Source organism: Bubalus kerabau, chromosome 4, assembly GCF_029407905.1.
Source record: "Bubalus kerabau isolate K-KA32 ecotype Philippines breed swamp buffalo chromosome 4, PCC_UOA_SB_1v2, whole genome shotgun sequence".
Taxonomy (NCBI): Eukaryota; Metazoa; Chordata; class Mammalia; order Artiodactyla; family Bovidae; genus Bubalus; species Bubalus kerabau.
This window is the reverse complement of record NC_073627.1, coordinates 74,293,852-74,318,109: the sequence shown is the minus strand read 5'-3', so window position 1 is coordinate 74,318,109 and position 24,258 is coordinate 74,293,852. Positions and strand designations below refer to the sequence as shown.

At 43.0% G+C, this 24,258-nt stretch overlaps 1 protein-coding gene across 3 annotated transcripts in view; it reads left to right on the top strand.

Moving 5' to 3' along the window:
* Positions 1 to 24,258, top strand: part of MSRA (methionine sulfoxide reductase A) — a 379,756-nt gene that overhangs the window by 223,310 nt on the left and 132,188 nt on the right. For 2 of the 3 annotated variants that reach the window (XM_055577723.1, XM_055577725.1), the window contains exon 4: positions 23,667 to 23,771. The exons of the other annotated variant lie outside the window; for it this stretch is intronic. In XM_055577723.1, the coding sequence (XP_055433698.1) occupies positions 23,667 to 23,771 (105 nt within the window). The remainder of the gene's footprint in view (positions 1 to 23,666; positions 23,772 to 24,258) is intronic. 3 annotated transcript variants of the gene reach the window in all.

The window sequence follows — 24,258 nt, the reverse complement described above, 5'->3', positions numbered from 1 at the left end:
TGCTAATCCTTTGACAGTTATATGTATAACAAATGTTTTTCTTGCCTTTGATGGCTTTTAAAAAATTCTTTATTGTTTCTTTTGGTGAGAAGTTTTAAATTTTAATATGGTTGAATTTATTAAACTTTTTCTTTATAGTTTGTTCATTTTGTATCTTATGTAGATTAATCCAGGATCACTAATTATCTTCCTCTCTGTTGGCAATAAAAACAATAAAGGAGTTTCGCCTTTTACATTAAAAGCTTTAATGTAAATAGAATTGGTTTTTGTTTGTTACATAAGCATCTGACTTTATTTTTGTTTTTATAAATAATCCAGTATTCCAGGGATCTAGTAATATAATGTAACCTCTGTCATATAGTAAGTTTTCATACTTGCAAAGGTCTCTTATAGGCTCATTGCTTCATTCCTTAGCTGTATTTATCTATCACTGTACCAATGAACTATCTGAATTATTAATTACAAAATTGATAAGACAAATCTTTTCAGCTAGATTTTGAGTAGAGTCTCACTATTCTTAGCCCTTTGCTGAATTTTCATGAAAAATTCCTGGTCATGTTTTTGATTACATTTTGTGATAAACCCAAGTTAGCCATGAAGTTTTAGTTTTTAAATATATTGCTAGGTTCACCTTGATGTTAATTTTGGTTTGGAGTTTGTATCTTGATTCATGAATGAGATTAGCCTATAATTTTCTGTTGTCTTTGTCTAATTTTAGTATCAAGTTATACCAGCCTCACAATATGTGTTAGGAAGTGTTCAGCTTTTTTCTATTAAGAATTTGTAAAAGATTTGGATAATCTGTTTCTTGACTGTTCTATAGCATTTGCCTTTGTCAGAAAAGCCTTTGTAACCCTCATACATTGCTGGAGGGAAGGTACAGTCCCTTTTGAATACAGTCTGGCAGTTTCTCAAAAGATTAAACATAGAGTTACTATATAATCCAGCAGTCTTGCCCCTAGATCTATACTCAAGAGAAATGCCAATGTATGTTCCCACAAAAGTTTATGCATGAATGCTCATGGAAGCAATATTTGGCTATTTATAATAGCAAAAAACTGGAAACAGCTCAAATGCCCATCAGTCAGTGAATGCATAAATAAAATGTGATACATACATATAATGGAATATTATTTGGCAATAAAAAAGAATACAATACTGGTATATTTAACAACATGACTGACTTTGGAAATGTTATTCCAAGTGAAAGAAGCTAGTCTCAGAAGAACACGTGGTGTATGGCTCCATGTATTTGAAATGTCCAGAATATAGAAATCTAGAGAGGCAGAAATAGACAGATCATTGGTTGCCTAGGACTGGAGGGGATGGAGGTTTGGGAGGATAAGAGTTAGAAGATGTGGAATTTCTGTTTGGAGTCATGAAGATGCTTTCAAATTGATTGTGGTGATGGATGCCCAACTCTGTGAATTTACTAAAACACATTGAACTGTACACTTTACCTGGCTGAATTGTGTAGTATGTGGATTTTCATCTCAATAAAACTGCAACCAAAGAAAACAGCACTTTCTACTGAAATCACCAATAAATTATAATAGTCCTAAAGGGCTTCTCTTGTGGCTCAGCTGGTAAAGAATCCCCCTGCAATGTGGGAGACCTGGGTTCAATCCCTGGGTTAGGACGATCCCCTGGAGAAGGGAAAGGTTACCCACTCCAGTATTCTGGCCTGGAGAATTCCATGGACTGTATAGTCCACGGGGTCACAAAGAGTCGGAATGCCTGAGCGACTTCCACTTTTCACCTAGTTTACATTTGTATATGTCAGTTCTCATTCTCTCTCCTCTCCCTCCCTCTCTCCCCCTTCTTCTTCTTCCTCCTCTTCCTCTCTCTCATTGGAAATGTTGACTTATTTATCAAAAAGGATCAACTTAGTGAAAATTAATGGGGAACACTGATATGAACACAATTTTCCAGTTTACACCCCTATAGATAATCGTATACTGAGAGACAGAGACGGTGCAACCTTGAGAATCTGATGGTACTGATCACTTAGCACAAAGGGCATAGACTGTATGATTCTGAGTAAGCAGACTCTTAAAACAATACAAGCACAGTGACCGTAGGATTGAGTAGGCTGTATGTAACACATTAGAAAAATGCCACAGATGAGAAATGGTCCTTAAGAGATGACGTCTGGCATGTGCCACAGGGGAGAATGGTATCAGATCTCCACAATGATGGATTGCATGGAGTGGCTCCTTTGGGGAGGATTTCACTTTATTCTGTGTTCCAGAAACCCTGACCCCACCCTGCCTGTGAAGTAGGAACTTGCTTTGTAAAGGGGCACTGATCAAGAAGGTGGCCATTATCGAGCTGGGAGCCAAACATCTGAAGCTTATAACCGAGCACAATGGCCAAGGCTTCTTATCCACGTCTCTAATTATATTCTTTCCTGCCTTTAGATAAAGGGACAAAGAAATCTGAGACTGACTTTTCAGGGTTTTCAGGCTGCTCTGAAGTGTTCCTTTTTAAAGTAGAGGGATGTAGTTTTGTTTAACAGCAGTGCTGCGAACGGGGTGTGTCCTCCAAGACTGTCCTCTTGTGTACAATAGCACGTCGATGTCAGAGATGCATTAGGGGATGAAGTAATTCATTTGTTCTTTCTAATGAATAGTCATAATTTATCATTTGTACTAATCAGAAACCTTTCATCCACAAAAAACCAACAAGCTTTGCAAACATTATCCTCTCACCAACCTCTGAAGTAAGTGTCTTGCAAGTACAATTATCCCTAATTTGCAGAAGGGCCAGGATAGAGAACATAGTGCAGAAATAGTTATTGATGTATCTTCAGCTCGAAATTTATATTTTGAAAGTCACTTTGAACTTATTTTCATTAGTTATTTCAGTGCTCAGGGAATATAATTTATCCTGAGCTACATAATGGGTATCTACCAAGCTGAAAACTTATAAAGTTCATGTATCCAGATGTTTTTGATATTAACAAACTTAGAGGCGCTCGTACTTTGCAGCCACTTGGGACACAGATGTCCACTCAGTGCCCCACTGGCATCCAGCTCAATCATCTCTGGAGCCCAGGTGTGTGTCTTCATGTCCTGAGGCAGTCGTGGTAGCATCGCCTGATGCAAAGCCTTCTAGTCTGTTCTCTGATCACTGAGTGATGGGGAAGGCAGATAAGGGTAAGCCCAGAAGACTCCTTTTAATCACTTCCTCTGCCTCCAGACTATATTACCACCAAAACACGCCACACAGGGCTGTCAAGTTAATCTTAAAATAACACAGCCTTAGCAACTCACTTTGTCTTGTCACAAAATTCGTACTCGTGGTCCTTGAATTCAGACTTCTCCATTAAAAAATACACAAAAGCACCTTGCTGCCATTTCTCTCACCTCTTCTCTATCGTTTGTTGAGGAGAAGACTTGGATATAATTTGATTAACGTCCCGACCCCCCCCCCCCCCACAAAACTGAGGTCAGAGCTGGCCCTTAGAAAACACACAGAACTTGTGTGCTGCTTTTGTAGACAAAATGAGGGAAAGTTCCGTTCTCAGTCCCAGGAACTTCCTTAAATCTAGCCCAGAGGACTTCCTTGAAAGCTCAGTCAATTCAAATGGCAGATGCAGACAGCTGGTATGCATGTATGTTCACCTCATGTACTGCACAAATGCTTATGCTCGCATGCACGCACGCACGAACACTCTGCTTTCTCTTTGCTCGGTAAAGGCTTCTTACGGGAGTTTCTGTTCCAATCATGTACCATGTGAGATGCATCCAGGCATTCTCTTAGGGTCCAGTGCCACACAGGGCATCTTACATTCTGTCATATAAAGACGCACATCAGCATCTGCTGACTTGAGAGCCCCTCTCCGTGTTTGTCAGGATTTCTAGGATCCTGTGGTGCTTGGACTGCTGAAGCCGCCTCTTCGTGTGGACTACCAGAGTGGGTGGACAGCATGTTTCCCAGGCTGCAGTAGGACCCTAGGTTCCAGTTAGAATGAATATAGTAGAAGTGTCTTATCCACTGCTTTTCTTGGATGATAATTACTTATTTAGGAAAATTGGTTAAAGAGAGGGTGAATCATTTTTTTTCCCAAAAAGGTTTACAGAAACCTTACATTTTTTCTTAGCTAAATGTATCTTGTGCCAACCTTTAGAGTTGGGGTCCCTGTCTTCCCTCCGGTCGTGGGTCCTCTCCCAGCTGCCTACTTGTCTCCTTTTCCTAGGACAGTGGGGGTGGGGAAGAGTGCGCACTAGACTGGGGCTAGACTCCGTACTCTGTATTGTGACTCTGCCCATTGCTGGTTTGTGATTTTGGTTGTGCCCTTTAACTGCTCTGTGCCTCATTGTTCTCATCTTTAAAATGGGTATATTAATAGTACCTCCTTTATGGGCTTCCAGGAGGGTTAGATAAGTTAATATATGTGAGCCGTGCCTCATACCGAGTAAGCTCTACGTGTCCACCATTATTATTATTAGTGATTTCTAATGTTGCCTTCTTTCAAATCAAATGAGAACTTAAGGACAAGTGGGAGCCATCTGAGCACAGCATTTACCTGGATTTTAATGCTTTCCTCCTCAATCTCCTTTTTCTCTTTAATTATGGTGAAATATACGTAAAATTTACCAACTGAACTATTTTTAAGGCAAGGAAGCTGCGACTCAGAGAAGCTGTGTGATTCATTCCAATCAGATAGTCTGGCTGCACTGTCCGTGCCGTCGGCAGTGTCTCAGTGCTTCACTGCTGAGACTGTTTGTTTTTTTCCTTGAGGCATGTTTCTGGGCTCCTAAGTTAATTACTGGCTGTCACCAAAGACCTGCTAATCAAGACTAAAAGATTCCCAGCATCAATCAGATTCCAGCTGAATCTGAATGTATAGGTAGCCATTGGCAGCCGTCATGTAGGGCTTACCATGGGCCCCGTGTTTATGGGAAAGAGCGTGAGGTCATGCAGCCTGGACTCAAACCTACTGTGCTCTGCCACCTGCTGAGTGACCTTCATTCAGCACATAATTTGACCTCACAGAGTCTCAGTTTTCTCATTTGTAAAGTGGACGGAATGAAACATGGAGTTACTGTGAAGACTTCCTAGTGTTTCATGATCTATAAAACTATTGCCATCATCTCCCGCACTTTCTGAGGAACCATTCACCTGAAAGTATAAAAAGTGCAGGGCAGAGTTTGGGTTAATGTGGAACAAGCTCCCTCAAGTCCCAGATTGGGCCTCTGGTGTTAGTTACCATAGGAATCCCTGTGGGACATGCACCCTTTCAATGTGATGTGTTTGGTATTAGTGTACAGGATTCATGAATGTTTTTCCCAAGGCCTTGTTTCCCATAATAGGTTAAAATAACTTGAGGCAAAGTAGTCTAGATAAATGCTCCCGTGTTTGTTTTGTATCACCAGGATGGCTGACACATGAAGTTGCCAAGAATGAGAGAGGCCTCAAGGTCCTGGGAGGCTGTGTTAGAGCTTAGAGTTAAGAGTACTGGCGTCTTCCCTGGGTCTTCGAGGCTGGCTTCGGTGCTCCTCCCGTGTGCTCCTGTAGACCTGAGCACAGCCTGATCCTAGCGGTAGTGGCTTCACCCTGTACACTCCCATTTACATGTCCCTCTAGGCCAGGACCCGTGTTATTCGTTGTTGTTTCAGCTGCACCCCAAAGAGTGCCCAGAGCCCATGCTAGTTCAGTTCAGTTCAGTCGCTCAGTCGTGTCCGACTCTTCGCAACCCCATGAATCGCAGCACACCAGGCCTCCCTGTCCATCACCAACTCCCGGAGTTTACCCAAACTCATGTCCTTTGAGTCGGTGATGCCATCCAGCCATTTATCCTCTGTCGTCCCCTTCTCCTCCTGCCCCCAATCCCTCCCAGCATCAGAGTCTTTTCCAATGAGTCAACTCTTCGCATGAGGTGGCCAAAGTACTGGAGTTTCAGCTTCAGCATTAGTCCTTTCAATGAACACCCAGGACTGATCTCCTTTAGCATGGACTGGTTGGATCTCGTTGCAGTCCAAGGGACTCTCAAGAGTCTTCTCCAACACCACAGTTCAAAAGCATCAATTCTTCAGCACTCAGCTTTCCTCACATTCCAACTCTCACATCCATACATGACCACAGGAAAAACCATAGCCTTGACTAGATGGACTTTTGTTGGCAAAGTAATGTCTCTGCTTTTCAATATGCTACCTAGGTTGGTCATAACTTTCCTTGCAAGGAGTAAGCATCTTTTAATTTCATGGCTGCAATCACCATCTGCAGTGATTTTGGAGCCCAGGAAAATAAAGTCTGACACTGTTTCCACTGTTTCCCCATCTATTTCCCATGAAGTGATGGGACCAGATGCCATGATCTTCGTTTTCTGAATGTTGACCTTTAAGCCAACTTTTTCACTCTCCACTTTCACTTTCATCAAGAGGCTTTTCAGTTCCTCTTCACTTTCTGCCATAAGGGTGGTGTCATCTGCATATCTGACGTTCTTGGTATTTCTCCCGGCAATCTTGATTCCAGCTGGTGCTTCTTCCAGCCCAGCATTTCTCATGATGTACTCTGCATAGAAGTTAAATAAGCAGGGTGACAATATACAGCCTTGACGTATTCCTTTTCCTATTTGGAACCAGTCTGTTGTTCCATGTCCAGTTCTAACTGTTGCTTCCTGACCTGCATATAGGTTTCTGAAGAGGCAAGTCAGGTGGTCTGGTATTCCCATCTGTTTTAGAATTTTCCATAGTTTATTGTTATCCACACAGTCAAAGGCTTTGACATAGTCAATAAAGCAGAAATAGATGTTTTTCTGGGACTCTCTTGCTTTTCCATGATCCAGCAGATGTTGGCAATTTGATCTCTGGTTCCTCTGCCTTTTCTAAAACCAACTTGAACATCTGGAAGTTCACGATTCACGTATTGCTGAAGCCTGGCTTGGAGAATTTTGAGCATTACTTTACTAGCGTGTGAGATGAGTGCAGTTGTGCGGTAGTTTGAGCATTCTTTGGCATTGCCTTTCTTTGGGATTGGAATGAAAACTGACCTTTTCCAGTGCTGTGGCCACTGCTGAGTTTTCCAATTTTGCTGTCAGACCTCTCTACCATGACCCTCTCGTCTTGGGTGGCCCCACATGGCATGTCTTAGTTTCATTGAGTTAGACAAGCCTGTGGTCCATGTGATCAGATTGGCAAGCCCATGCTAACGTCTCCATAAATACTTGTTGAATGAATTCCATGTCTGGTGGTCCTATTTCAAGTCCCATCCAGAAGTGGAAATGAGGCTGTTGGTGGGGATGTAAATTGTGCATTTACTATGAAAAGCAGTAAAGTTTCCTCAAAAAATTAAAGGTAGCCCTACCATATGGTTCAGAATTCCACTCCTGTCTGTTATCTGAAGAAAATGAAAAAACGAGTTCAGAAAGAAACATGCACCCTCATATTTGTTGCAGCATTATTTTCAGTAGGAGCAACCTCAGTGTCCATTGATGGATGAATGGATAAAGAAAATGTGGTATAATATACAGTAGAATATTATTCTGTTTTTAAAAAGAATGAGGTCTTGCTATTTGCAACACTTCTACCTTGGATAGACCTTGAGGGCATTATGCTAAGTGAAGTAGGTCAGAAAGACAAATGCCAGATGATCTCACTTATGTGTGGAATCTTAAAGCCACCAAAAAACACCAAAATAAGCTCATAGATATAAAGAATAGAATGGTAGTGGCTGCCTGAGGCAGGGGTGGGGTGTGAGAGAAGTGAGTGAAGGCAAGAAAAAAAAAAAAAAGCCTGGTGGCTCAATGGTTAAGAGTCTGCCTCCAGTGCAGGGGATGCAGGAGATGTGGGTTCGATCCCTAGGGCAGGAAGATCCTCTGGAGTAGGAAAGAGCAACACACTTCAGTATTCTTGCCTGGAAAATCCCATGGACAGAGGAGCCTGGCGGGCTACAGTTCATGAGGTTGCAAAGAGTCAGACACAACTTAGCAACTAAACAACAACATTTCTAAAGCCTTCTAGTAACCAATTATGATGCTTCCTAGTAGTGATACCAAATGAAGAGAGACATGAGACAATATTTAAAGCAATTGAAGGAAAAATCATTGAACACGATTGACAATTTATTGAAAGTATTTTTATGTTTGTTCATTCTAAAGGAGAACATTACGCAGTACAGATCTAGCGCTTGGTGAGAAAGTGAAGAAAAGCAGGAGAGCGAGTGCTCAGGGAAAGCAGTACTTTCAGGCAGGTTTCAATATAATCAGTTTCAATATAAATACCAAAGTGTATGTCTCATGCACTTCTCTCTGAGGAAAAAAAGCAACTATAATGTGGTTTGTATGCAAAATGAATAGGCAGTTATTATCTTTGGATGATTTAAAGTACCTCTTCTGGAAATTCTGCATATATGGTGGGAGCTAGCAATGTTGAGCTTCAAATAAGGGTGCCTTTTCTCATCCATGTTATTATGAGTGAGAGCAGTTTTAGAGTATGAAAAAAATACCTGACTTGATTTTAATGACCCCTTCTGTTATCATGATTTCAGGGGTTCTCTAGCTGTCTTTTCACTCTGATTTAAATCTGCCCTAGGCAGTTTATCCAAAGAAGCCTATCTTTCTTGGAGAGTAGTCCATATTGTTCTGTTTGTATTAACTCAGATCCTGAATGTTTGAAAGCTTCCGGCTTTGCATTCAGTTCAGTTCAGTCACTCAGTCGTGTCCGACTCTTTGCAACCCCATGAATCGCAGCACGCCAGGCCTCCTTGTCCATTACCAACTCCCGGAGTTCACTCAGACTCAAGTCCATCGAGTCAGTGATGCCATCCAGCCATCTCATCCTCTGGCGTCCCCTTCTCCTCCTGCCCCCAATCCCTCCCAGCATCAGAGTCTTTTCCAATGAGTCAGCTCTTCGCATGAAGTGGCCAAAGTACTGGAGTTTCAGCTTTAGCATCATTCCATCCAAAGAAATCCCAGGGCTGATCTCCTCCAGAATGCACTGGTTGGATCTCCTTGCAGTCCAAGGGACTCTCAAGAGTCTTCTCCAACACCACAGTTCAAAAGCATCAATTCTTCAGCGCTCAGCCTTCTTCACAGTCCAACTCTCACATCCATACATGACCACAGGAAAAACCATAGCCTTGACTAGATGGACCTGTGTTGGCAAAGTAATGTCTCTGCTTTTGAATATGCTATCTAGGTTGGTCATAACTTTTCTTCCAAGGAGTAAGCGTCTTTTAATTTCATGGGTGCAATCACTATCTGCAGTGATTTTGGAGCCCAAAAAATAAAGTCTGACACTGTTTCCACTGTTTCCCCATCTATTTCCCATGAAGTGATGGGACCGGATGCCATGATCTTAGTTTTATGCATAGTGAAGTTCTATTTTGACACGTCTCATTCTTAGTGCTACCCAACGTGAGTTTGTGTGCCTGACACATTCAGTTCAGCTCAATTCAATCGCTCAGTCATGTCCGACTCTTTGTGACCCCATGAATCGCAGCACGCCAGGCCTCCCTGTCCATCACCAACTCCCGGAGTTTACCCAAACTCATGTCCATCGAGTTGGTGATGCCATCCAGCCATCTCATCCTCTGTCATCCCCTTCTCCTGCCCCCAATCCCTCCCAGCATCAGGGTCTTTTCCAATGAGTCAATGAGCCTGACACATAGTAAGGCCAAAAAACTGAAACATCAAAGTTTGGAGCAGAGAAAGATTTATTGCAGAGCCATGCAAGGAGAATGGGTAGCTCATGCCTCCCAAACCCTGAACTCCCCAAAGGATTTCAGCAAAGCATTTTTAAAGGCAAGGTGGTGGGAGACATGACTAGTTGTTGCAAACAAATTTCTTGGTGTTGGAATCCTTTTTCTTGCAGCTGACCGTATAGGTCAGGTAGCAACGTTCCTGCAAACTTCCAAGAAGACATTATCTGCAACTTTTAAACGTGTTACACCTTTAAAGGTCAGAGCCTTGAGAATGGGCTGTATATTTCAGGCTATAGGCAACAACCTTAGCTTGCAGCAAAAGCAATAGAATACAAAGATTAAAATGAAAGAAACAGAGCTAATATGGTGTCACATTTGTTCTTCCCTATTACCGTAGTATATGGATACGGAAAGACTAGTAGATTTGATGACTACAGTCAGTTCCCAGAGTGCTTCCCCCTTTTATGTCTGTTATTTAGTGCTTTCAGCCACACTCCCAGATTGATGGGACAGGTGTTATTTCCCCCATTTTACGATGAGAAACTTGTGACTAGAAGAGATTAACCAGCTTCTCTGGCAGGCGATGCCTTCAAACTCAGGTCTTCTGATTTCAGAGTCAGTGCCCAGTTCACTACTCAGCAATATCCTAAACCTTAAGCCTTCTCAACAGTCGTTGTGGAGGAATGAGTAGACCCCAAAAGGCACAGCCTGGACCTGTGAGTAGAGGGAGGTAGGTCTGACTCAATAACTACAGGATATTCCAACAATGGCATGGATTACTTTGTGAAATTGCATATACCCTCTCTTGAAACAGTCATTTGGATGTTGCAATGGGGTAAAACACAATATTGCATTAGGCTAGGTGACCTTTTGTGTACCTTGCAATTCCGAGACTTTGTTAAAATCACCTGTCTGGTTTCCTCTCCCTTGTTGTAGCCACATACATCAAATGCCCAATTTCATGGTTCCCTTTCCCAGCTTTCCATCAAAAGTACCAGTCAGGCTACCTGAGGGTACATACATATGCCCAGGCCTGACCCCAGACCTCCTGTATCAGAATTCCAGCATGGGTGAAATGTGGAGTGTGGGGTGTAAGAGTATTTTTCCAAAAGTTCTATGTGATTCTAAGGTATAGGGTTGTGAACCACTCTTCTGAGTAGCCCACTAATAACAAGATACAAGCAGGCCTCACTTTGGACTTTTGGGTGGAATTTGGCAGCTTCACGGAATCAGTTTCTCAGCATTCAGTACCATTTTTAGTATTAATCAAGCCATTGAATAGCGCTGTGTTTTCTCTTGGCTGCAAGGATACCGTGAGCTCCACTTGGCAGGTTAGCTTTGCTGACATCTCATAATGCCTGCCTGTCTCCGGGGTGGGTGGGAGTTGGTGCCAGTCTAGGAAATAGACATTGATCAACTCAATCACATAGGTCCTTCCATAAGCTTCCTGTTCTGGAAAAAAAAAAAAAAAAAACAACAGTTCAAAGAGGGTGAAGGCCAGCCTCTACAATCAGCAAAAGTGTTTGTCGCTCAGTTGTGTTTGACTGTTTGTGATCCCAAGGACTGTAGCCCACCAGGATCCTCTGTCCATGGAATTCTCCAGGCAAGAATACTGGAATGGGTAGTCATTCCTTTCTCCAGGGGCTCTTCCCAATCCAGGGATCAAACCGTGGTCTCCTGCATTGCAAGCAGATTCTTTACCACCTGAGCCAGCCACCAGGGAAGCTCCTAAGATCAGCAGGTTGGATACGGAAACTAGTGAGCCGCTCACTCCTAGACGCGTTACCTCCTAGTTAGCTTTGTAGCATTAAGAAACCTCAGGTAGCATGAAAAACTAATGGTTATAGCTTATTGTCTTCCTGAGGAATTTTCCTGATAAAGTACTCAACAGTGTTTATAGCATTGCTCTGAGAGAATGATCTCTGAAGGATTACACACCTCCCACCATGTCTCCCCATGGTGGACCAGGAAAAAATTACAATTGCTCTAACAGTATTTTTTTTCTACTTTTCAATCAATAGGATGCTTTTTAAAGCTTACATTTCTCTTTGGACACTTTAAGTGACTGATGAGACAAAAGGAAAAAAAAAAGCCAAGATAAAATGACAGTAGAGACACTCCTCAAGTCCTGTAATGAACTCCACAGGGCATCCAATTTTGATGTATTAGGGATTTTTTTATATAATGAGTACATTGTTGGAAATCACATTTTGTATCTGCAGGAGCTAGAGATGAAACTGAGCTGACATCTTACCTCTTTTGTAGTTAATTAGCAAGAGGAAAGTAGTGGTTTGAATCTTGTATGGTAAAGGGAGGTATTAGTCATCCACTGCTCCCCTTTCCCCTTCCACCACCTGGATCTTTTTCTGTGCTCTTTGATTTGGTTTGACGGTTTGGATTGGTCTTGTTGGCTGGGAAAGATGAGGGGAATTGAAGAACCGTTATTATTTAATGAAAAAATAACTGTAGCTCACTTCTCCCCTCCATCTTGCCTGTAGGATAAATAGAACAGATCGAGTCTTTTTCCTCCAAATAGCAGTTCTTTACCTGGACTCAGACGATAAGCAGTACCGGTACTGCAAGAGTCTTTAGTTGTCACTGAATTAACATTTGCCACTATTGAATCCCTAGCACTTGGTACAGTACTGGAGCTTAGTATTCAGGAAATATTTATTAATTAATGAGTAAACGAAGCACTGTGTTGACCCAAACAGCAAGGTATTCACTTGCATTCATGGTGTCTGATCACTTTCTCCAGGAAGTGTTGTTGTTATTCAGCCACTAAGTCTTGTCCGACTCTTTGCAGCCCCAAGGAATGCAGCACGCCAGGCTCCCCTGTCCATCACCATTTCCCAGAGTTTGCTCAAATTCATCCTACCTACTATGCTTTCTCCTGGGCATCATGCCTCTTCTCAAGGTCTCATACTCAGGGAGGGCTTTGTGGAGGAAGCAGCACCTAAGAGGACCTTGGATTGCAGATAACTGAAGGGAGTGCACTGTGGGCTTCATGTGGAGGCAGCAGGATCTGGGGGTGGAGGTGGGGTGTGGAATGCCTGGGTCAGGAAAATGGCACGGGGAAATGAAGTTAGCATACCCCAGCTATGGAGAAAGAGACCTGGTGACCAGGTGGGGCTCGGGAGGGCCGAGGACAGCTGTGGGGGAGGCAGCAGGGAGGGGATGCCTTGTGCCCTGGCCACACTGTGGTCAGTGGTCTGGAGGCAAGCCCAGTGCTAACTGTGTGACCACTCTTCACTGCTGCCCGCCAACCTGCAGGCACATGGCTCTGGCCAGAGAGAGGGGCCTCCCACGCTCCCAGCCCAGGGTCCAGGGGCCTTCTGCTCATCTCAGTTCAGGCAGCTCTGTGCCATCTCCTGCCTGCACCAACTGTGATGGACAGAGGCTCCTACAGGAAGGAGATTGTCACAACCGTAGCACGGCTGTGTCGTTGTTCAGTTGCTAAGTCGTGTCCGACTCTTTGCAGCCCCATGGACTGCAGCACACCAGGCTTCCCTGTTCTTCGTCATCTCCCCAAATTTTCTCAAACCCATGTCCATTGAGTTGGTGATGCCATGCAACCATCTCATCCTCTGTCATCCCCTTGTCCTTCTGCCTTTAATCTTTCCCATCATCAGTCTTTTCCAATGAGTCGGCTCTTTGTATCAAGTGGCCAAGTACTGGAGCTTCAGCATCAGTGCTTCTGATGAATATTGAGGGCGATTTCCTTTAGGATGGACTGGTTTGATCTCCTTGCTGCCCAAGGGACTCTCAGGAGTCTTCTCCAGTGCCGCAGGTGGCAGTATGGTAGGACACAACTCCTCCAGGAAGACGAGGTCACAGCCTCAGCTTGTGCCCCTAGAGCCCTGCTTCGAGAGGTTTCTTTTTACCCAAATTGACCACTCTTTCACTGTCATTTTATTCCTGATTCTAAAGTGGGGAATCACACTTGAAAATCACAGTCTTCCTCCACCACCCTACACACGATCAAAAGAGTGAGCGTCTGGGTTCTTCATAGTGTAGAAAAACGCCAGACCTCTGTCCCCATCAGGGCCAGAACGTGCCAGCTGGGACTGCGTCTCCATACCTGGGTCAGTGGTTGTAGACACTTGACCGATGTTTCTGTTAGTTGAATGGATAAATAAAATCAGAATTATCCACCTGCAGAGATACATATTTTCTTCTGCAGTTTAATCCTTATGAAACTCAGAAAGGTAGCGGTGCTAGAAGCCTCCTGCCTATGTATAGAGAGCTGGCCTCTTCCCCAGAACTTCCCTACATCTGACCTCGTTCAGTCTTTATGACTCTTCTGTCACAGAGACTATATTTATTCTCATCTAAAATCTGAGAAAGCCTTAAAAATAGCTGTGAAAAGAAGAGAAGCAAAAGGCAAAGGAGAAAAGGAAAGATATAAGCATCTGAATGCAGAGTTCCAAAGAATAACAAGAAGAGATAAGAAAGCCTTCCTCAGCGATCAATGCAAAGAAATAGAGGAAAACAACAGAATGGGAAAGACTAGAGATCTCTTCAACAAAATTAGAGATACCAAGGGAATATTTCATGCAAAGATGGGCTTGATAAAGGACATAAATGGTATGGACCTAACAGAAGCAGAAGATATTAAGAAGAGGTGGCAGGATACACAGAAGAACTGTACAAAAAAGATCTTCACGACCCAGGTAATCACAATGGTGTGATCACTCACCTAGAGCCAGACATCCTGGAATGTGAAGTCATATGGGCCTTAGAAAGCATCACTACGAACAAAGCTAGTGAAGGTGATGGAATTCCAGTTGAACTATTTCAAATCCTGAAAGATGATGCTGTGAAAGTGCTGCACTCAGTATGCCAGCAAATTTAGACAACTCAGCAGTGGCCACAGGACTGGAAAAGGTCAGTTTTCATTCCAATCCCAAAGAAGTGAGTGAAGTTGCTCAGTCGTGTCCGACTCTTTGCGACCCCGTGACTGTAGCCCACCAGGGTCCTCTGTACACGGGATTCTCCAGGCAAAAATACTGGAGTGGGTTGCTATTTCCTTCTCCAGGGGATCTTCCCAACCCAGGGATCAAACCCAGGTCTCCAGCATTGCAGGCAGACACTTTAACCGCTGAGCTACCAGAGAATCTCAAAGAAAGGCAATGCCAAAGAATGCTCAAACTACCGCACAACTGCACTCATCTCACACACTAGTAAAATAATGCTCAAAATTCTCCAAGCCAGGCTTCAGCAATATGTGAACCATGAACTTCCAGATGTTCAAGCTGGCTTTAGAAAAGGCAGAGGAACCAGAGATCAAATGGCCAACATCCGCTGGATTGTGGAAAAAGCAAGAGAGTTCCAGAAACACATCTATTTCTGCTTTATTGACTATGCCAAAGCCTTTGACTGTGTGGATCACAATAAACTGTGGAAAATTCTGAAAGAGATGGGAATACCAGACCACCTGACCTGCCTCTTGAGAACCCTATATGCAGGTCAGGAAGCAACAGTTAGAACTGGACAAGGAACAACAGACTGGTTCCAAATAAGAAAAGGAGTATGTCAAGGCTTATTTAACTTATATGCAGAGTACATCATGAGAAACGCTGGGCTGGAAGAAGCACAAGCTGGAATCAAGATTACCAGGAGAAATATCAATAACCTCAGATATGCAGATAACACCACCCTTATGGCAGAAAGTGAAGAGGAACTAAAAAGCCTCTTGATGAAAGTGAAAGAGGAGAGTGAAAAAGTTGGCTTAAAGCTCAACATTCAGAAAACAAAGATCATGGCATCTGGTGCCATCACTTCATGGGAAATAGATGGGGAAACAGTGGAAACAGTGTCAGACTTTATTTTTTGAGGCTCCAAAATCACTGCAGATGGTGACTGTACCCATGAAATTAAAAGATGCTTACTCCTTGGAAGAAAAGTTATGACCAACCTAGATAGCATATTGAAAAGCAGAGATATTACTTTGCCAACAAAGGTCCGTCTAGTCAAGGCTATGGTTTTTCCAGTGGTCATATATGGATGTGAGAGTTGGACTGTGAAGAAAGCTGAGCACCGAAGAATTGATGCTTTTGAACTGTGGTGTTGGAGAAGACTCTTGAGAGCCCCTGGACTGCAAGGAGATCCACCCAGTCCATTCTAAAGGAGATCAGCCCTGGGTGTTCTTTGGAAGGAATGATGCTAAAGTGAAACTCCAGTACTTTAGCCACCTCGTGTGAAGAGTTGACTCATTGGAAAAGACTCTGATGCTGGGAGGGATTGGGGTCAGGAGGAGAAGGGGACAACAGAGGATGAGATGGCTGGATAGCATCACTGCCTGGATGGACGTGAGTCTGAGTGAACTCGGGGAGTTGGTAATGGACAAGGAGGCCTGGCATGCTGCGATTCATGGGTTCACAAAGAGTCTGACACGACTAAGCGACTGAACTGAACTGAACTGAAAATACTAAGAGACCCGGGATCACAGTCCAGAGTGTTGAACTGCTTGTGAAAACTGTGGTTTAAGTTATTGCTTGTGGCTTTGATTTTCATTTTAAGAGTTCAGCTTCTAATAAGACTAGAGACTTAGACTCTTATGTGCCAGGTGCTATTCTGACTCCCCATTTTGCAGATGAGAAACTGAGGCAGTGAGTGGTGAAGTAGATAAAGGGCCTTCGATAGTGGGTGCGGTGGGGAGCTGGGATTTGAGCCCCCTTTCTCCTCCCTCCCGGGCACACAGTGGCCAGGTAGCAGTGTGCCTGTCAGCAGAGCACAATGCTGTCCCCTTGCTACCACCCCTGCCTCCTCTTCGTCTCACCAGCTTCCCGCCTCTTTTCCGGTCTCGTCTTCTGGAGAGGCCACGTCTCTGCTTTCTCTCTCCTCACCAGCCACCAGTAGTGACAGTTCATGGGGCAGACCTGGAAGAGCTGAAAATAGTGTTTTCCCTGTGGGGTGGAAAGCAGTCACATAAGACTTTCAGAACTGGCTGATTTATCTTGGGGTTCTCTTTAAACACACCTGGTTCTGTGTGTGACTTGGCTTCCACAAAGCTCTGGCTGACTCCAGGTGTGTGATTTTTCTGCTCCTGGAGCACTCCCACGTGTATCTTCTGCAATGTTTTTTGTCTTGTAAGGAATAACTGTCCATAGTCTACCCCTTGGTGTTCCTTCACCTCCCTTTGGAATCACGAGGTAAAGCAACAAGGGGACATGCTCAGAAAGACATTTGTCCTTTGCATGTTTCCTCTCAAGGTACTTTGAACGACAACATTAAAGCACCTATAATACTACTGTGAATTGTTAACAAGCACATTTGCACATCACATCTGTCATGCTATTTGCACGATGTTATGTGAAGAAATGACTCAAAGTATTTTAAAGATATAGCCTTTCATCTTTGGAAGCACCAGAAACTATTTGCAGATTGGTCTTGGGAATCAAATTAGCCTAGCACATCGGTGAGTTCTTGGAGGCATGGGCATTTCTGTAAGTGGTTGCTGGCCCCCTTAATCCTTTTGATCATTTGCACTGTGTATTTTTATACAAGCTCTTGTACTTTGGAGAAATAAAATAAAGAAACTTAAAGGTGAGTTTGACAAGGGCTTCTCCACCTTGTTTGTCAATGCAGATAGATCCTGAATTTTAATAGCAGTACCTTCTTTTAAACAACCAAGGCTCTTTAAACCTCTCTACAAATAGTGTCAGTGCTCAGATTATGTCTGAAAGTGTTTGCTGGTGAGGGGAAATCTTTCCTGACCCTGTATTGCAACCACGAAAGAAGACCCTATCCTGGAAAATAGTCTTGACCACCTGGGTGTCAGTTATCCCCACAGCTGTGGGCCACTTGCTGTGTGACATTTGCTGTCATTGATGACTTCCGGTGACATTCAGGAGCCGGCTTGGAGTCATAGAATGAGCCAGACTTTCTACCTTCAGTTGAAACGTGGTTGGCTCCTCACTGGATCCTGCCGTTTACTGGCTGCAGGATGTTATGTGAGAAAACTTGTGGTGAGGCCTTGGTTTCCTCATATGTAAAATGGGGACGACATCCCTGTTGTGAAAGTGTTGGGAGCAACATCTGTGCAGCTGTATTCATAGCAGCACTATGCACGAAAGCCTAAAAGTGGAAGCAGCCCAAGTGTCCATTGACAGATAGATGGATAAACAAATGTGGCATGTCTGTGCAATGACATCTTATTCAGCCTTTAAAAAGAAGGACATTCTGACACAGGCTTCAGCCTGGATGAATCTTGAGGACATTCTGCTGAGTGAAATAAGCCAATCACGAGAGGAAAAATAAAATATGATTCCACTGACATGGGGTTTAGAAGAGTCAAATTCACCAAGACAGAAGTAGAATGGCAGTCACCTGGGACTGGGAGAAGAGGAAATTGGGAAGTTAGTGTTTAATGGCTATAAAGTTTCAGTTTTGCAGGATTAAAAAAATCCTGGAGATAAATGATGGTGATGGTAGCTCAACAATATGACTCTACTTAATGCCACTGAGTTGTACACTTAAACATAGTTGAGATAGTAAATTTTGGAAATGTGTGGGGTTTGTTTTTTTTTTATCTCAATAGAGAAAAACTGGGGGGGAAAAGTGTGAGCATTGAACAACATCCAGTAGGTAAGGTGCCTCCCATATTATCAGGGTTCAGTAAATAGTAACAGCTTTTACCAGGATTCACAGTTGTAATGCGTGATTCCGTGATGTCGCCTCATGTGGCCGTGCCATGGTTGGTTTCTTTCTGTTTGACTTCTGGATGTCTTATGGTAACTTACCACTGTGTTAATAGCAATGACAGAACGAGTTTTTGTGTTTGTGTCTGCCTTTTCTTTTCTTCGGGTTTATATCTTTGAGGTTGATTTCCCGGGCCACTGTTAATCGAGGCAGATCCGTCTTTGCGGCACTTGCTCCATATGCCCGGGGGCTTCAGAAGGGTCCTGCCAATTCAGTGTCACTGCCTGAGGAGCCTCACCGTGTCCTCAGCAGCACTAGGCGTGGCTTTAAGCAGGTTTACAAGGTGACATGAGTAGGAGATGGTATTTTAATGTTTAAGATGCATTCATTTGCTTTTATCTGATCACTGAAACTGTTGAGAACTTTTCATGTCTTGCTCTGCATTTATTTTTTTCAATGTGTATTGCCTGTTTACATCTTTTGCCTGTATTTCTAGTGTGGTTTCAGTGCTTTTCTTTTTTAAAATAATTTTAATTTATTTTTAAATTTTATTGGATTATAGTTGTTTTACAATATTGTGTTCATTTCTGCTCTGTAGAGCTATATGTTTACATGTGTTTGGTTAGTTGCTCAGTCATGTCCGACTCTTTGTGACCCCATGGACTGTGGCCTGCCAGTCTCCTCTGTCCATGGAATTCTCCAGGCAAGAGTGCTGGAGTGGGTAGCCATTCCCTTCACCAGGGGATCTTCTTGACCCAGGGAGATAACCCAGATCTACTGCATTTTGCAGGCAGATTCTTTACCATCTGAGCCACCAGGAAAGCCCCTTAAATTTACATATGTCCCCTCTTTCTAGAGTTCCTTCTCATTTAGGTCACTACAGAGCATTTAGTAGAGTTCCCTGTGCTATGCAGTAGGTTCTTTTTAGTTATCTATTTCAATGTTTTTCTTATCCAGTATATTTTGTCATGTTTGTAACATGCCATTTTTAATATTCAGTTTTACTAGTTATGTAGTTAAATCATCATTCAAACATTTCAAAACACAAAATAGTAAGATTTTTAAAGTAGATTTAAAATGGTTTTACAATAACATGGTTATTATACTTAATGAATCTTCTTCACATAATCCCCCTGTCATACTTTTCTTGTCTATTAGCATAATATCTGTTTAGATGTTAATTTACATGACTATAGTATTTGAATTAAAATTATGTAGACTGACCAATTAAGAATAAAATATTAATAACCCAACATAAAGAAGACATAACAAAATTAGAGAAAATAAATGATTAAACTTATTAATAAGCATGACATTTTACCTCACTAATAATTAAATTCATTAAAATAAAATGACAGGCTACTATTAATATCTTCCATCCATAAATTAGTAGGGATTAAAAACACTCTGAAGGTAACTGAGACTGACCCTCAGATATGCTGCTAAAGGGGAGAGAAAATTGGCTCAACTTTAATGATTAGCAAGAAACTTTAAAATGTTTATAAACACTGATTTAGAAAATTCACTTATATAACTGAGGCTAGAGGCAGCCTCAAAAATGGAGAAAAATATTTACATTCATAGATAAAAAAGTTTAAAAATAAAATAAAATTAAAAAAAAAAAAAAAAAAAAAAAAAAAAGAGGATTCAGTACGAATGCCCAATGACAGAGAATAATTGAATAAGTAATAACACAGTCATCTTTGGAGTGTTAAGTATTTATTATGTATGTATAAATGGCATTTACTAAAAAAAATTTCAGTGGTGGGGGAAACACTCACAATGTACTTTTAAGTGGAAAAGGCATGATGCAGTGATTATAGTAAAATAAGTTTTGTGTGTCATGGTGTGCATATGTGTATATTTTGTGTGTGTATGTGTCTCGTGCATATCTAGAAAGAAATGGGAGAAGGCTATGGCACCCCACTCCAGTACTGTTGCCCGGAAAATCCCATGGACGGAGGACCCTGGTAGGCTGCCGTCCATGGGGTCACTAAGAGTCGGACACGACTGAGCGACTTCACTTTCACTTTCCACTTTCATGCATTGGAGAAGGAAATGGCAACCCACTCCAGTGTTCTTGCCTGGAGAATCCCATGGACGGAGAAGCATGGTAGGCTGCAGTCCATGGGGTTGCACAGAGTCGGACACGACTGAAGCGACTTGGCAGCAGGCAGAAAGAAATGCGTAAAAAATACTGAAAATACTTATCTGGTAGGAGTATGGATGATTTTTATTTTCTTTTTTATATTTCTGCACATGTTCTGAGCATCATTTTATCTACAAATCATTGTTTCTACAATCAGAAATATATTTTACTGTTAAGGAAGGCTAAAGATGATGAGTAAATCTCTCTCCTTTACTGGATTCATGTTCACTTTGCTCTTATTGCTTTAATGCATTGAACAGAATCCTGGACAAGGAGTCAGAAGGTGTTTTTTCAGGTTATGGTCCAGAAGTTTACTAGGAATATGACAATTGGGCAAATCTGACTTGTATGTGCTGTTGTTGTTGTTTAGTTGCTAAGTTGTTTCTGACTCTTTGAGACCCCATGGGCTGTAGCCTGCCAGATTCCTCTGTCCGTGGGATTTTCCAGCAAGAATACTGCAGTGGGTTGCCGTTTCCTTCTCTAGAGGATCTTCCCGACCCAGGAATCAAACCCACATTTCCTGTGTCTCCTGCATTGGCAGGCAGATTCTTTATCACTGAGGCACCTTAACTTGTAAAATGGGGATTTGTACCTTCCCTGTGTGTACCATTGGAGGATTGTAAGAATTCAGGTGAAAATACCAACATAGACGAAAAAACTTTGCAAACCAAGATGCAAAGGATTCCCGAAACCACTGTGAGGTTTGATAATTTCTTAGAAGGACTCACAGAACTCAAACGCTGTTATTCCCACAGTTACAGTTGGTTACAGGAAAAGGATACAGATCAAAGTCAGCTAAAAGAAAAGTCACACAGGGCAGAGCCTGGAAGGGCTCAGGGCAGAGCCCCTGTGTCATCTCCTTCTTGGCCTCTGCGTGTGACACTATGCAGAGCATTGCCACCCAGGAACCTGGTGGTGTCCCAAACTGGTGTCCAGAGTTTTTACTGGGGCTTCAGTACATAGGTATGATTGATCGATTGCCTGCATGGTTGAACTCAGGTTCTAGGTCAACCAATACCATTTTACCCAAAGCCCCCTCCCTCAGTCACATGGTTGGCCTTTCTGGCATAACAGCCCCTACCCTAAGACTGTTAGCATAGCAGCCCCTACCCTAACCCTACCCTAAGATTAAGTGTGGCCAATCTCCACCCTAAGAGCACTGGTGTGGCGGCCCCTCTGTATATAAAGACACTCCTATTAGGTATGACCTAGATTACCTACCAGAGTCAAGGCAAAGACCAGCTACCTGTTTTCAGTTCAGTCGCTCAGTCGTGTCTGACTCTTTGTGGCCCCATGAACCACAGCACACCAGGCCTCCCTGTCCATCACCAACTCCTGGAGTCTACCCAAACTCATGTCCATTGAGTCGGTGATGCCGTCCAACCATTTCATCCTCTGTCATCCCCTTCTCCTCCTGCCCTCAATCTTTCCCAGCATCAGGGTCTTTTCAAATGAGTCAGCTCTCCAAATCAGGTGGCCAAAGTATTGGAGTTTCAGCTTCAACATCAGTCCTTCCAATGAACACCCAGAACTGATCTCCTTTAGGATGGACTGATTGGATCTCCTTGCAGTCCATGGGACTCTCAAGAATCTTCTCCAACACCACAGTTCAAAAGCATCAATTCTTCGGCATTTAGCTTTTTTTATAGTCCAACTCTCACATCCATACATGACCACTGGAAAAACCAAAACCTTGACTTGACAGATCTTTGTTGACCAAGTAATGTCTCTGCTTTTTAATATGATATCTAGGTTGGTCCTAACTTTCCTTCCAAGGAGTAAGCATCTTTTAATTTCATTTTGTACCAGGCTAAAGTCCTTACTAGGACTTCCCAGCAGGTGCAAGTAGTAAAGAATCCACTTGCCAGTGCAGGAGATACAAAGAGTTGAGGGTTCCATCCCTGGGTTGGGAAGATCTCCTGGAGTAGGAAATGGCAACCCACTTCAGTATGTGACCAAAAAGAGATGGAAAACAAATTTGTGGAGGAGTCTATTATTTACTGGGCTTCCCAGGTGGTGCTAGTGGTAAAGAACCCCTCTACCAATGCAGGTTCGATCCCTGGGTCAGGAAGATCCCCTGAAGGAGGACATGACAACCCACTCCAGTGTTCTTGCCTAGAGAATCCTATGGACAGAGGAGCCTGGCGGGCTACAGTCCATGGGGTCACAAAGTGTCGGACATAACTGAAGCAACTTAGCATGCTATTATTTACTATGTTATAAGGCAATGGCACCCCACTCCAGTACTCTTGCCTGGAAAATCCCATGGACGGAGGAGCCTGGTGGGCTGCAGTCCATGGGGTCACTAAGAGTTGGACACGACTGAGCGACTTCACTTTCACTTTTCACTTTCATGCATTGGAGAAGGAAATGGCAACCCACTCCAGTGTTCTTGCCTGGAGAATCCCAGGGACGGGGGAGCCTGGTGGGCTGCCGTCTATGGGGTTGCACAGAGTCGGACACAACTGAAGCGACTTAGCAGCAGCAGCAATACTGAAATAAGAGAGGATAGGATTGCCACAGGTACAAGTGGCAATGCAAATACATTCTTCGCTGACCCACAGAACCTTGGGGACCACCTTTGAGAAGGGAATGTGCTAACAGGGATGCTGCAGAGAGACATTTGCTATAGTCGTTATTTACCGCAGAGATGAATTAGGCTGGGGAACCACTTACTGGCCCTTCGGGTATGGGAACCTGATCCTCTTCTCAGTGTTAACAGCACAGCAAATATGTCTCTCTGTTACCAAATGTATCTAATGTGAGCGAGTTATAAGCCTGTTTCTTCACAGGTTCCTTTATCTGGCACCGTCTCCCTCTGTAGTGCAGCTAAGCTTGCTACAGCAGGGGGAGATGATAAAAATAAACTGGCTCCTTTCCCTTTGCAGAGTTTCAAATCTCTAGCACCATGTCAGGTTGGATCCATAAGCTTTCATAAGAATGAGATTAGAAAAAGGAAAGCCCAGGTTTATTTTCTCATTAAAAAAAAAAAAAAAATTAGAGCACAATGAAGAGAAAGACCCTCCTCAGAAAACTTGCTCGAGGACAACCGCATGCTTTTATGGGAAAAGGACCAGTGACAGAGACTCAGAATGAAAGTGTTCAAGCACAATTGCCTTCACAGGGAAGAATTTCAGCCTTTGTCTGGTGGTTTTGGGGAAACAGATAACTTGTCATAAATCGGTGTTGTCAGTAAATTGGGGTTGTATGTTCTGTCTCTTTCAAGGAAAAACCGGCCACGCAGAAGTAGTCCGGGTGGTGTACCAGCCAGAACGCATCAGCTTTGAGGAACTGCTCAAGGTCTTCTGGGAGAATCATGACCCGACCCAAGGTAGATGAGTGAGCCAGTATTTAATTATCTTACTAATTACAGCTGGGATAATTAGTGTTTGAGCTGCACGGAAGAGATGAACCTTGAAATCACACAGGAGCTCAAGAATATGATTGCAGACATTTATTGACGGAGAAGGGGAGGGGCTGGGGAAAAGAGGGTGAGAGAATAAAGGCACAGCCCCCCATCTGCGCCCCTCCCTCCTTTACAGCTGTCAGGGGTGGGAAAATTCCCACAGAGAAAGACACCAGACAATAGAGATTCGTTCACCTTTGATTATTGCATTATTCCTCCTTAATGCAGTCTTTTGTCTACAAAATTAAAGTGTCTTTCTAGCAGCTCCAAAGTTTTCCTGATTTATGGTTCCTTTATTTCCCTGAATTTAGCCTTTCTCATCTTTTGATGTTATCAGCCTGTTTTTTTTTTTTTTTTTCCTTTAAATGTCTGAGGGTGATAAAAAAAAAAAAGGTAAAATGCAGTATGCAGT